At 43.1% G+C, this 14,945-nt stretch overlaps 1 protein-coding gene across 6 annotated transcripts in view; it reads right to left on the bottom strand.

Moving 5' to 3' along the window:
- The window catches only part of MID1 (midline 1), a 584,284-nt gene that overhangs the window by 40,777 nt on the left and 528,562 nt on the right, over window positions 1–14,945 (bottom strand). For all 6 annotated transcript variants that reach the window (XM_081809192.1, XM_081809187.1, XM_081809190.1 and 3 more), the window contains one exon: window positions 2,580–2,687. In XM_081809192.1, coding sequence (XP_081665318.1) covers window positions 2,580–2,687 — 108 coding nt within the window. The remainder of the gene's footprint in view (window positions 1–2,579; window positions 2,688–14,945) is intronic.

The following is a 14,945-nucleotide window of genomic DNA, read 5'->3' as shown; positions in this document are numbered from 1 at the left end:
ATGAATTTCACCTGGGGTGAGATAACGTCTTTGTTGATTTTGCAGGCTATATTTTCCGAAATGCAAGATTTCTTTATATGCTTCAGCACTGCGCTTTGAGTTTCAGGTTTAAAGGGAAGAAGTCATTCATAATCATTTTCTCTTTGCTTAGCCCCCTCCCATCCCCTCCACCTACTGGTATTACCATCAGTTTTCCTCAACTCCCTCACACTTGGGGGTCCTCATTCAGGGATCCTCTGCATTTCTGAGGCTTCTCTTTTGAGCAGGTATCAGAAATAGTGCAAATCCAGGCTCCAGCCCAACAACAGACTTGTTCCAGACTCCCAGGCCCGAAATCACTAAAAACCATGACCCGGGATAGAGGTTGGCAATAATCTTTTTTGGTGCCTTTTAATGAACTGAGAAGCCTTATGCGGCCCGTGGCATTGACCAACAAGCCTGATTTTAGTCCCTCATACCATCTGGAGCACTTCTAGCCCCTTTATCCCAGGGCTTCAAGAACTCTTTATCCATTGGAGTGGAAGGTGTCGCTGCTTTGGTCTCTTCCAGACCAAGTCCCACTCCCGTGTTTTAGCTGCAACTGTAGCTTTGCAGGCTTGTCCCATCTCTGGCCCATGGAGACCTTTATCTTGTTTTGGGTCCAGCTGGGTGTCTTTGCTTTCCTATTTCACCATGTTCTCTTGTCACTGACACGTATTCGGGGTGGACTGGGTGCACTAAAGCACGAACCCCATGCATGACGACGGCCGGAACTGCGACACCCCTGCACTACTTTGATCGAGCTCATGAGAGAAACCCTCATGCTGGGAAGTTAAGCAGGGGAAAGGCATGCTGGCCAGGCTGAATAACCATGCCCCTCCAAGATGCTCCCATCCTACTCCCAGGAGTTTTTAAACGATGGCGCTTTACATGATAAAAGGGATGTTGCAGATGTGATTAAGGCAAGGATCTTGAGAGAGGGGGGTCTTATCCTGGATGATCTGGGTGACCCCAGTGTAATTAGAAGGGTCCTTAGAAGAGAGAACCAGAGAGAACTGTGCCAGAGAAAGAGATCTGAGGAGGGAAGCAAAGGTCGGAGTGATGTGATAAAGAAACCAGGAGCCAAGGAGTGCAGGTGGCCTCTAAAAGCCAGAAAAGGCAACAAATAGATTCTGCCCTAGAGCCTCCGGAAAGAAACAGCACTGCTGAAAAACCTTGACTTTCAGCCCAGTGAGACTGATTTTGGACTCCTGACCTCCGGAAGGTCAGAAACTAAATCTGTGTTGTTTTAAGCCACCCAGTCTGTGGTAATTTGTTACAGCAGCGATAAGAAACTAATATGAGTATCGAGAGCTGATCCCTGTACCATGTAAAGGCAACAAATTCCCTCCCACACGCATATTAATGAATTGCAGCTGTATTTCAGGCAATCGTATATCTGAGGACCTGCGAGATGTCAGGTATTAAGAGATGTACACATGTGGTGCATGACAATGGAAGAAGAAAAATGTCCTGTGAGGATTCCAGGCTGACATTCAGTGCTCTTCGAAGTTGTACAATTTGTACGTGGGGAAGAGTCGCTTCTCAGTACATTTGAGTTCTTGGCCAGGGAATGATTTCATATTAATTTGTTAATTCACTATAACAGCTTCCAGAGCTATTTGATTTGATTTGACTTTAACTTTTCTGATCACCATCACAATTTACATGCGTAAATATTTTTCAACTTACATAGGCAAAGTAATCTAAAACATTATACAGTATTGAAAGTACCTTTTAAATATGGTAGAAAACAGAGAAGCGCACATATATTAGCTATTGGAACCTCTGTGTACCACTTAATAGTTGCTAATTTAATTATACATATTTCATTAAAGCATGGTTATGAGCATATGTAATAATAGAACCTCATGAATTTATTGGATCTTGAATGAATGTTTCTATTTTTTAAATATTTACAAAATTACCTTTTGAGGGTGGCAGAGAAATGAGCAAAATGAAATGGATCCCAAGTATTTCAATAAAAACCATAGGAATTTTAAAGATACAAATATTAGAAAAGAATTACTATTAATATATCCACAAAGGGATCTATGATACAGTGAAACTACAGCAGTTTTGCCACCATGAAATTATACCTGTCTGAATTCGCTCAAGGGCACGGGAAAATACTTTGCAATTTCTATATAAAGTCTGATTCATTGAAACATTTATTTAATACTGTGTTAATTGCTGGATATAGCGATAAATATGAAATGAACTCCTCCTCTGTGGAACCCACCTTCTCATAGAGAAGAAAGATGAAAACAATGGCTATAATAGACCAGGGCTCCATGCTGCCCCCTGGAGTTCAGTAATGGAGGAGAGGTAATGTAATCCTTTTATTACAGATGTGCATAGGAAATGGTGATAATACAAAGAAATGGGTGGAGAAAAAAATGGCCAACCAGGGGCCTTTGAGCTCCGTCTTAAAGACTTAAGAGGAAATTACAGAAAATATAGAAAAGGGGGGTATTCGATATTTCCTAAGCTATTGAAGTGCATGGGAGTATGATGTTTTCTCCAGGTAGAAAATATGAAATCTACCCTAGAAATCATACCTTCCCTTCTTTGATCTTGGTTCCAATAATCTGTCGTCTCTGCTGAATGATCTCAATGAGAAGATCACACTCCTCCATCAATTTGGCTTCTTGACGTGATGCATTGACCTACAGGATAGATAGAATAGTAAGGGTTTACTTGGCCTTTGTTTTCAGTTACATGCTCTTTAATGTAGACTACTATGTTTCTGGTAATCACTAAAAAGGATACTTTAAATGTTAACTCTTCTTCCAATTATACAGAGATGGAAAATATAGGACTTACATGTCCACTCCCTATCTTGCATCCTTGGAGAACACTGTTATCCAAAGGTAGCAGTCTTTTCTACTAAGCCATACTCGGCCTCAGAATCTTCCTTAACCCAACATATATGTAGCTATTACCAGTTAGTGGGAAATCGACGCCTGAAATATATTTGTGATTCCTGCTTTTATATCTTGAAAGAAAGTATAATTTTGGCCTATTAAACAAAAAAGTAAGTTAAAAATAAAACAATATTATTCCTTTATGGAGAATAGATTACTATCGATATCCATTGAACAAATTTTCCAGAAGCAAGGTAGCAAGATTATATCACATTTACTTAACTTTTCTTTTAAATACAGACATCGACTTTGTCTTTCATCGCTATGAAAACATCAAAAAAGAAAAAGGATGGTTGACTGTTTTATTAATCTTAGGACATAATTTATAATTTTACTTCTGGTATACTTCCCGAGGTTCTACAGTGAACACATGCCATTCTCCAGGAAAGGTAGATCATTATAGGATGGCTTGTATTTGAAGTTTTTAAGACTCATGATATGCAAGGGAGGGTGACAATTAGCTCATTCTCGGCAACTGGGCTTGGGAAATACTCTGCACATGCTATTTCCTCCACCTCATGACAATTCTGAAATGCTTATTCGCAAACAGAGACCCAGAAATCACAGCTGTGGGAAATGGAGAGAGCATGCAGGAGTTTTATGATTTTAACACAGCACAGAAGTTGCAGTGTTACAGAGAATGACAATAGCATCATTGATTACTCTAGCATATCTCAGGCTCAGTCATTAAGCCCTTTTGATTTGGGATACTTTATTTAACTGGAGTAATTCCATTCTCTCTGAATGAGACAGACTGGAAGTAGGGTCAGAAGTTCAGGATAAAAATCCAGCTATGGCTTTTCAGAGATATCATGTCCTGTTTCCAGAGGCCAAGATTCCTTGAGTTTTATTCCTGATCATTATAAGACACAGCAGAGAGACTACTCAAGACATCTTCTCATTGAGAAGATAATGGTCACTGGCCATCTGCAGCAAACCCCAAGATCAGGTCCTATGTCAGATTAGCACGCAGACATGTTGGCTAAATGTTTAATGAACAGAAGAAAAAATTATAAGATGCATTTTGATGGACAAGTACAGAATGTGGAATTCAGGCTAATATTTCAAGGAAGTTCATCACTGGGCTCAATTTCTCTTACCATTACTTTTATGTTGTCATTTCTAGTTCTCCCTTGAGGACTCCCAAATAAACTTAGCTATCCATGAAAATATTTACTCAAAAAGCCACTACTCTCAAGAAATTTGTCTTTCCCTTTGACCTCAAACTGAATTTAATAACAGACTACAACCGAGCTGTGAAAAGGATGGAATCATATAGAAACCAGGGCACATTAGGATGGAGAAAGTAAAATTTCTGGAAAGTGGCACCTTACATTTGAAAAGTATCTTCCAGAATGAGCCCTAAGAGTGAAACCGTACTTGAGTACACAATCAAGGTAAATCTAATGGGATGCAAGCTCCGTAAGGGCAGGGAGCTTTGGCTGTTGTACGAAATGAGGTATCTCTCCCAAGTCTTTTCATTTTCTGGGTGATGCCCTTTGGGTTTGTTTTTTTTTTTTAAGTTTTATTTATTTAAGTAATCTCTACACCCCACGTGGGGCTCGAACTCACGACCCTGAGATCGAGAGTCGCACGCTCTTACGACTGAGCCAGCCAGGCGCCCCTTGATGATGCCTTTTGAAGCACGAAAGTTTTTAATTTTGACAGAGTCCAATTTACCTATTTTTCTATTGTCATTTGTGCTTTTGATGTCATAGCTAAGCAACCTCATCCAAGGTCGTGGAGATTTACACCTCCGCGTTCCTCTAGAAGTTTTACCTCTTACCTTTAGGTCTGTGAGCCATTTTGAGTTAAGTTTTGTGTACAGTGCAAAGTAGGGTCCAACTGTGTCTTTTTATTAATGGACAGCCCGTTGTCTAAGCACCACTGATGGAAGAGACAATTGGAAGACAACTGAAGTGTCTTAGCACTTTTGTCGAAAATCATTTGACCGTATCATGAAGTCCTCGGGTTTTGATGTGGTTGCTAACATATTCTGTGCTGAATGCTACTCTGGCTTTGAGTAAACCTGACCCAACCCCACCAGTAGCTCTAGAGTAGGTGCCATGAAATGTGGTGTGGAGTACTAGCTCTACACACTTGCAGGAGGATGATGTTGGGAAAATCAAGGAAAACGTCCATTTCTAAGTTCTCCTATTTTGTAAAATGAGGTGAATAATATCTGCTGTCTCAGCCATGTGGGATTATCGTGGTAGATACGTGGAATACTATATGAGGAAATAAGTAACACCGTGAAGTCATAGACAAATCTGAGATGGTATTGTCTGTATTAAGAAGTAGCTTTGTTAATAGACTACGATTGAGTTTGGGATCCATTTCACTCCAAAGATCATTGGGACTTGAGTTACTCTATGGTAGGAAAAGTGTCCCAGTTGCCATCATAACATGGGGTTCCACTTAATCCCAATTCTGGCCATTTGAAATTTATGATGGATAGATTTGTTTTACAAAAAAAGTAGACCAAAATCTACTTTGTTGAGCCAATATGTTTTGAGAAAGCTGATACCACAACCACCATGGCCCCAAAATATAAATTCCCAGAAATCTGGAAACATGATCTGTTCATTTTTGGCCAAGTATTTTCCTCAGATCTTTTAAAAAACACAGAATTGACTTTCCTTTGAAACCAGGAAAGTTGAATCTCTTTTTATACTTTGATGAAGCTTCCAAATTTTTGTAACTGTAGCATTCTTATATTCCAAAAGGTACAATAAAATAAGTTGAATGCTATCCTATATTTCTAAAATTCTTCCACTACAAAGAAGTTTTCCACAGTTTTGCTGTTTTATAAGTCACTTAAAAGGAGTTAATGATTTGATTGGACTTCACTTCTTCTATGGGCTATTAATCCAAATATGGCAGGGTTTATTGGTTGCTAGCAGTGTGTTCAGGTGTTTCTAGTTCCCAGGTCTGGTTTGGAAGCTGGCAGCTCCTAGTTACGATTTTAGCTTTCAATTTCAGATTCACATCTTTTGATTCAGAATCACTAAGGCTAATGGAAGTGCTTTGAGTAGAGCCAATCCAAGGATGAAAGAAATAGCCCCCAAACCTCCTTTCATAGACCGCTACTTCCACCTTCTTCGTCCCTACCCTAAAGACAAGAATGGGATGGGGATAATTAGGAATGATGGCCCGGTGGTAGGTGACTACTGGATCCCACCTCTGTACCGCACTGGGAAATAGGGCACGTATCCTTCAGCGCCCTTGACATTGCAGGACAAAATAGAGCTTAAAATTAGGCCTCTTCCCATTCCAGGCTTCTCACTGCTAGCTTTTTTTCTCATCTCAATTATACTCACGTGCAAATGTCACCTCGGCTCCTCATATGAGAAGAAACTCAGTTACTTTGACTTCGTCTCTGTTCTTGCCTCACCCATGTGCTCAGCACCCAACCTCTCTCCGTCTGGAGTTACAACTTCCTTTCTCATCCTGAAACGCATCATCCCCCGCCCCCCAACCAAATCATTGTTTCTAGTCCTTAGTACTAACTTTATCTCTTTGCAAAATACTCTAAAGTAATTCTTCTCAAGTTAGTCCCAAACCCAATTCTGGCAGAATTTCTTTCTTCTTTCAGATGTAATTATCCTACTTTTTAGGCCCTGATGCCTTATCTGAGGCTGCAAGCGACACAGCCAATGTCATGCAAGCTCAAGTCTACTCTTATAAAACACTTGCGGCCGTCACTGTGAAAGACCTACATACAACTATTGATTCGTTCATCAATCTATTCATTTATTCATTCGAATAATAGCAACTGGGTTCCCAGGGCATCTCAGACAGCATTCCAAGTGCTGGGCATGAAGGACGTCCAAGATAGACAAAGTTCCCATTATCACAGAGTTTACATCTGAGCACAGGGGAACAGGCTGAACAAGTCAAGAAATAAATAAAAATTCTGGATGGATCACGACAAGTGCCTAGAGGAAATTAAACAGGGTAATGCGATTGAACATGGCTGAGAGTAGGGTCCATTTTATGGGTCAGACAAGAATTCTCTGACAAGTCTCTGAAGGGGTGAAAAGGAACCAGCCAAAAGACATAAAAAAGGTATTCGCTGGCACTCCCAGCTCTGCTTTTAACAGGGACCCCCCACACAAATTCTACAGCGTAGCTTCGTTATTTACAGCTTCTGTATTTGTGATTTGCCTACTCACTCCAACTCAAAAATTAATTTGTAACCCCAAATCAATACTTGTGGCCTCTTTGTGTTCGTTTCAGACATGCTCAGAGCACGAAAAACACATGAGTCACCCTACTAGCACCCAGCTGAGGTTGGCCAAGGACACGCTTAGCCTTCCTGCTTCAGCTCTTCTATAATCCAAGGATGGAGACAACAGGGACAGCACAGCGTGGTGCAAGCAGCTCTGGAACCTCCTTTTCTCTTTCATAAAACAAAGAAAACAGAATCTACCAGGATGACTTGCTTGCGAGATTTACGATTATGTAATCTAGGTGAGGGGTCGTATGTGTGTGCGTATGTGTGGCTATTTCCCCAAAGAGCAATGGTTCGGTATTGGCCAATTCAGTGTTCCTGGCAACTTTATAGACCTTAACTACCCCAAATGACGAGAATCGATTGATTTACCTACTATCTAGTGTGTCCATAATGGTCCCAAGTATTTAGGGAGCAGGAAAGGTAGAATGAGAAGGGAAATCACGTAAGACACAGAAGAACAGCCTGGTTTGTAGAGTTGGTACCCCGCTCTCTCCTATTCCTACATAGTTTCGCTTCATCCCATTGACGGACTATGACTACCTCATCCTTTACAGCCTAATGAAAGAAAATGAAGACAGTCAAAAAATGAAGTGAGCGTAGAAGGCCAATACTCCTGTCCTGTCCTCCTAGCCCTGAGATCTCATTCAGCACTCATGTCAGATACCAACAGTCAGCAGCCGTCCTGTGGGAGTCGCCCCTGGGCGCACGGTTTATCTGCCTTTGCTAGAATGCAGTTACACGTACTCATTCCCCGGCATTGTTAATGATAACATAAACGGGTTAGCTATTTTCCCCAGAGCACTTAGTTAGCAATGTCCAGTAAAAAGTCCCCCCTGTTAAGCTTTATGGTATAATAGTGTTGTGGTATTTCACAGAAGGGGTGGGGTGAGGCGGACAATTTCTTATTTTGTTCTTGTCATATACGTATAAACATTAAAAGGATTTAATTACATACACACTAAAAACTGGACTACGTGTCTGCAAAATGTTCTTTAGCAGTCTGTAAACAGTTTCGAAGTATTTCTAAAAACTTGCTCTTTTAATTTGACTTGTATTGAACTGCAAAATGAGATGTTCAGTGCAGAGTATAAACATCATTAGATTTCAGACACATGTGGCCTTAACATCTTTAGAAATATTTTATGAAACTCTCAGAAGGCGACATCAATGGGGAAAAAGTATCTGGCCACTTGTCACGGGTGACATTGGACTAACACACATTTTAGAAATCCTCATTTTTCTCATTTTGAAAGGCTTTGTTGAAATGGGCTAGCCATCTCTAGATTTTGAGAATAGAACCTTTTAATTGCTCTCCTGAGAAGGACATGCTGACTTGATAGATCACCTTCTATTCATGCACAGATGCAAACAGCTGAGTAAGTTTCAGAGAGGATAAGGCTGGTGTGTCGGAAAAAGGAAATTTTATTTCAGGGTGTGGAGGAAGGAGGGGTGCTGGCGTTACACAATCCCAGAGGTCACCATTCACGTTGAATTCCACGAGAATGGTGCCCCCTGCCCCCCAGCTCGCGCAGCCCAGGAGCCTGCCCCCACCACACGGGCCCACCATTAGAGCGCTCTTGAAATTGTTCTATCAAACTGCGACCCCTCGGGTCAAAGATTCTAAACCTTGCTATCCTTAAAATCACTACCGATGAGACTGGGGGTTTAGAAGACAAATGTCTACTTTACAAATTTGCCTAGAATTGGTCCTTATGGCCAAAGCTAAGCTGTACCGTGATTCAAATTAAGGTGACCTTGAGAAAAGTTAAAACTCTTTCTTATTTTATGTTATGTTGATGTTGTTATTGGTTAAACTCAACAGCATTTTTCTCTGTTGCTAAGAATATGTAATTTTGAGTCTGCATCCAAATTTAAAGGGGTTAGTGTTATTGTTATGTCTTAGTAGCACTATTATTTCATACTGTTATATGCTCTAACATCTATAACAATCCCATCTCGCTCCAAAAGAAAAACACTGGAGGAGTTCATTCCAATCTGCCCGGGGCTGGAGCAACGGAAACACAATGGAGCTGCAGATAAGCTGATAATTTGGCCAGGAAGGTGAGGGTACAGGGAAAGCCTGTATGCAGGTGGGCTCCGTGCCCTGCTGTGGACTGCTGACCAGGTGCGAAGAGAAGTATGAGGATCTGAGGGTGCTCTGGGTTTTATTGCCAAAGGCAGCTGTGATGAACGTTCCAGACCCTGGGGCAGAAGTTAGACAGAGCTGCCAGAAGGAACAATGAAAGCAACTCTAACACTTGAGTTTGTATATAAAACTGAGCCAAAGAGAATTGAGTAAGAGCAGACTGTATTACTGTAATTCATCTAATATGTTTATATGTAATCTTCACCCTAAAACTCTCTCACACCGAAGTCAAATATTTGTGGACCTAGCTCAAGTAGACGAGAGAGGGAAGAGTGGCCAAGTTCCCAGGGTCCCTGTCTTTGCGGGAGAAACCAGAGTACAGGACAATACTTTTTAATATTTTATATGTTCAGGGGCGCCTGGGTGGCTCAGTCGTTAAGCGTCTGCCTTCGGCTCAGGTCATGGTCCCAGGGTGCTGGGATCGAGCCCCGCATCGGGCTCCCTGCTCTGCGGGAAGCCTGTTTCTCCCTCTCCCACTCACCCCCGCTTGTGCTCCCTCTCTCGCTGTGTCTCTCTCTGTCAAATAAATAAAATCTTTAAAAAAAGAAAAAGAAAGAAAGAAACTGTTTATCTGGAATGTCCACATAGAATCAATGCTACAAGTTCTAGGACCGGTCAGCCTGAGCTGATTACCTGCAGGACTTAATAGCATGAATCGAAATTTTTTTCCATCTACATCTTTCACCAAAACAATGGCTTTGGAAGCTATAACATGAGAGCTAACTCCAGAGTTTTTGGAGTTATTTTCAGATCCCAAATGCATTCTCTAAAGGCTCCTTCCTGATGCAATGGGGTGGGGGAGGGTGGGGACAGGGGAGAATCTTCCAAGATGTAAAGCAGGAGTTGGGAGACTTGCTGTAAAGGGCTAGACCAGTAAATAATATGGCTTTGAGGACCACACAGTCTCTGTTGGAGCTACTCAACACCGCCGTTGTAGTAGGAGAAGGGTCTCTGACGAAACGGAATTAAATGGGTGTGGCTGTGTTCTAATAAAACTTTATTTAGGAAAACAGGTGATGAGTCAGATTTGGCCCAAGGGTCATAGTTTGCCAACCTCTAGCACAGAGGAAAAGATCACGGACACTGTAATCAGAGAGCTGCGCATATGAAAAAGGTCGAATCTGTGTAAGAATGTCTCCTCGTTTGCATACTTTCAATGAAAATATCTGCAAACTTTCTGGCGCATAGTAGGTGCTTGATAAATATCAGTTTTCTCCTGTCAGGGCATGAATAGTTGCGATGACTGAGGATTCACAGGATTTCAATTTGAAAATGAAAATAGACTTGCAGGACGGTTTTTACTCTCCCCGACGTCCTGCAGGCTTCTGTCACAGTTAGAATAACGTTGCTCTTCCCGTGCTGTCTTCATCAGAGCCCACTCAGACTGACTTCAAGCTCACATTCTTGGCATTAACGCTACAGACTTCTCTTTCTGTGTTAAATGGTAACTCTGTTCGAAGCAGTTCCAAAAAGAAGCAGCAGAATGGAAGGTGTTGCTCATAATTCATTCAAAAACAATAAACTCCTCCCTTCCTTTCTCTTATTAATTACACACTTTATAAAACAAATGCTCCACACCCTTCCGTTCGGGTTGGGCAGGCAGAATGAAAAAAAAAAAAATCTATTAACCTGTCATGGACGCTTGTGTCTATCAAGTCTTTTCCATAAAGTTTCTGAAAAGTGCTACTTTCTATTAAGTAACTTTCAACAAATGTATTTGGCAAAAATCACACTGTGGTCAGAAGCTAAAAACTAATTTAGAGAAGGGGACGGTTAATTGAGAGTGCTGGGGAGGACAGAGGTGATCCATCTCAGAGGAGGGAAGTCATTTCTAATGGAAAGAGGAAGCTTCTATCCCACGACCTTACATGACTCATCTTATGTGTCATTTCTCATTAAGTGGCGTTCTTTTCAGTTGTTGTGCCATGATTCCTGAATAGCGGTGTACTGGAAAAATACCAGGTTGACCTCCTATTCAGGCTTGAGGGACTCAAGGATAGATGCTATCTGCTCCCCCGCAAAGTCACGGAGAAGGAGGATCGGGGTCCCTGCTCTTCAGTGTGCCTTACAGTGAGTGAAATATACTCCCTTGTATCACCGGTAAGACTTGCGCTTCCAAGCGCAACTGGAAAATGTTAAGCTTTGGTCTGTCTTCCTGATGCATCCACAAGTAACATCCACAAGTAACAACACCTTGCCTGGTTGTCGTCACTCTAGAATGCCAGCAGAAGCTGGAAGACTGATTTTTAATTATCTAGATGCCCCGTGTTTAATATTCACATTTATTCAAAGAACATGAAAGAGAGGAGAGTTTAGGGAAACTGAACATGTGAGCTGGGGGCACGAGGGGAAAAGGGATGTGCACTATCATTCATTCCATTTTAGAGGAGGCCTGCGGTTCTCTCTCCAGGAAGCAGGGCAGGAGACTGGGCTGGGAGTACAAGTCATTGCCAGGAAACACCAGTAGGAGGTGGGGAGGTGAGACAGGGAAAGGTATGAAGGCAGGAGAGTGTGCCTCGCCTCGACCACGGTGGGCAGCTGGAGATTAATCCCGGTGGGTGACGGGAAACTGCGCAGAACAGTCCAGCTGATGGGAAGGAACTGCGGTATGTACCTAATATCTCCCATCAGTGGCCGGGTGAAGGCTGTTGGGGGTGGCTGGGTAGTCATTCTCCTCTGAAACTAACAGGTGGGTACCCTGGGTGGGGGAGACCCCAGGCGGAGTCTTAGCGGCTTCCAGACGGAAGGAAGCTCTCGGGCCAGGGGACATAGGACTGGTGAGTGCTCTAAGGGCGTGGCACTGACCATTTCAGACAGAAGCACCTACGTTAGAGGGGACTACAATCAGGACCATTCTTAAGAAGAGCTCCAGAGGACATCAGGGGGCACCCGTGTCACACTCGTCCGGCTTATTCTGTAGCTCCAATGACTTCTGACTAATCGCAGGGCTGAACAGAGTTTGCACCTGACAGTGCCTTCTATCCTGACCTTGGTCGTTTTTTACTTCAGGCCACAATCTACCCACAAAGGTTCATTTACAACTGACCATAACTGGGTCTACATCTGAGCAACAGCAGGTAAAGTTGCCTGGGGGAAAACACATGAAAGCCAGTGAGTCGGACTAAAAATACATATATTTCTTTTATCTGGAGACCCCTAGGTTTTCCAGCATTCCAACTCATTGGGAAATTATTATTGTCCTTCTGAAACAATGGCTTTCCAGTTTTAAGCCCCAATAGGCACAGTTTTCTAGAGTCAAATCGAATCTTGGGACGCCTGGGTGGCTCAGTCGTTGAGCGTCTGCCTTCGGCTCAGGTCATGATCCCAGGGTCTTGGGATCGAGCCCCGCATCGGGCTCCGTGCTCCACGGGGAGCCTGCTTCTCCCTCTGCCTCTGCATCTCTCTCTGTGTCTCTCATGAATAAGTAAATAAAATCTTAAAAAAAAAAAAAGAAAAGAAATCGAATCTTAAAATACTTAAGTCAGGGATGACGCAAAGAAGTTCCTCTCTCTCTCTCTCTCTCCATTATCTGAAAGGTCAAATATATTTCTATATACAAACCTGACAGACGTTGCCTTCTCACCTCCTCAGTGGGAAACAGAATGCTCTGTTTACATTTGTCAGGATCAGGGGGTGGTGGGGAGGCGGCATCCTGCCAGGTAATGGAAACACTGCTCGCTTTAATTTTATTACCAAGAACAAAGCCTTCTTATTGTTTACTAGAACCCTTAAAGGCGGGCCTCATGGGCATAGTTCTGATTTTTTCGAGGCCACAAACAAGAGGAATTCTTTAAGGCCATTTCATGAACAACAGAAGGAAAAAATACTTTATTCTGCAAAAGTTAAAGCAATCCTTTGTTTAAGTAGCCGGAGCCTGACTCAGGTCAGCCTTGCATGTGTTCTCTACGCGGGCCTTTGCTGCCAGCATTAGCCAGGCGCGCATCCCGTCGTGAAGCTGAGATCGAGGCTCTGTCACAGATAGGAAAGAAACCACCTTCCTTTGGGATATCATCTCTTCGGCACCATTATTTCCAGATACCTGCTAAAGGAAGAGACACTGTGCACCAGAACTAAACAGGCCAGCACTCCCCTTGCAATCTGCATGTACAGAACGACGAACAGCACGAGTCTCGATGCGGTGCTTATTATGATCCTGCCAGCGAACCGAACTTTCCACGCAGTCCCCGCTTCTGCGGCAAGTGTTCCTTCCCTCTCTACCTCAAGCGTAGGCGGCTAGAGCTACTGCTTTCCAGAGATCTCTGCAACGGCCTGAGCAGCTGAGGAATGTCGTGAGAGGGAATGAGGGCACGCCTGTCTCGCCGGGAGTGAGGAGGGTGCCAGCGGGGTGCGGTGGTAACACGGAAGCAATCTGTGCAGGGTGCCAAGCACCGCACTAGGACCCGGTACAAAGTCCGCCCTCCAAAGGCAGTGACTACATCAGAGAACAGCGAGCAAACATGACGACGGCACACACGATGAACTGCTAAACCATGGGCTGAGAAGTTCTCGAGCGGTGTGGTCCAACACGGCAGCTACTAGCCCCCTGTGGTTTGGGGGTACTTGAAATGTGACTAGTCTGAACTGAGGTGAGCCGTGAATAAGAAACACGTATATGAATCCTTTTTGTGTTGATTACATGTTGAAATGATAATGTTTTGAATCTATCAGGTCAAGTAAAATGTACTGGTAAAATTAATTTTACGTCTTTGTCTCTACTTTAAAAAAAAATGTGGTTACTTGGAGATCTCAAACTATATACATGGCTCCCATTATATTTCAGTCAGATGGTGTGATTCCAGAGGGTTTCAGAAATAGGGCAGTTGGTGTGTGTGAGTAGCTGGGGAAGGTTTGCTTCGGAATATGGAAGTGAGACTGGTCTCTGAAGACCAGAGTGAACAAGAAGGGAGCTGGGAAACCCAGGGATGAGGAAGATGAGAAAGGCACCAGAGCAGAGGAAAAACAGAGCATGTCTGTAGGGAGGTAAGGATGTATATTTCAATGATATGTAGGGTGCAGTGGGCATGTATCTTGAATTGGTTATCTGGGAGTGGACAGAGAAACACCAAAGCCAGGTATAACTCACTGTCCGTCGTGAAAATTGAGGTCAACTGTGGAGAGCTGGCTATGGCCCATCTCACAAAGAGCTTACCTAAGGCAAAAAGGTGAATTTGGAGACTCAACGTTGGGGAGGGGATCTTTTCTTGACCTTCTTCTAATTGACTCCCTTTGTATCCTTGACCTCACCGGTCTGCACCATCTCTCTTTGAAGCTATCCATGCTTGGGGTGCCGGGATGGCTCAGTCGGTGAAGAGTCTGACTCTTGGATTTCCGCTCAGGTCATGATCTCAGAGTGGTGAGATCGAGCCCTGCGTCGGGCTCCGTCCTGGGCATGAAGCCTGCTTAAGATTCTCCCTCTCCATCCGAAGGGGTACGTGCACCCCGATGTTTATAGCAGCAATGTCCACAATAGCCAAACTGTGGAAAGAGCCAAGATGTCCATCGACAGATGAATGGATAAAGAAGATGTGGTATATATATACAATGGAATATTATGCAGCCATCAAAAGGAATGAGATCTTGCCATTTGCAACGACGTGGATGGAACTGGAGGGTATTA

This window comes from Leptonychotes weddellii, chromosome X (genome assembly GCF_054177405.1).
Source record: "Leptonychotes weddellii isolate Sample4059 chromosome X, ASM5417740v2, whole genome shotgun sequence".
In the NCBI taxonomy this organism is placed as follows: Eukaryota; Metazoa; Chordata; class Mammalia; order Carnivora; family Phocidae; genus Leptonychotes; species Leptonychotes weddellii.
This window is presented reverse-complemented; position numbering and strand designations above follow the sequence as displayed.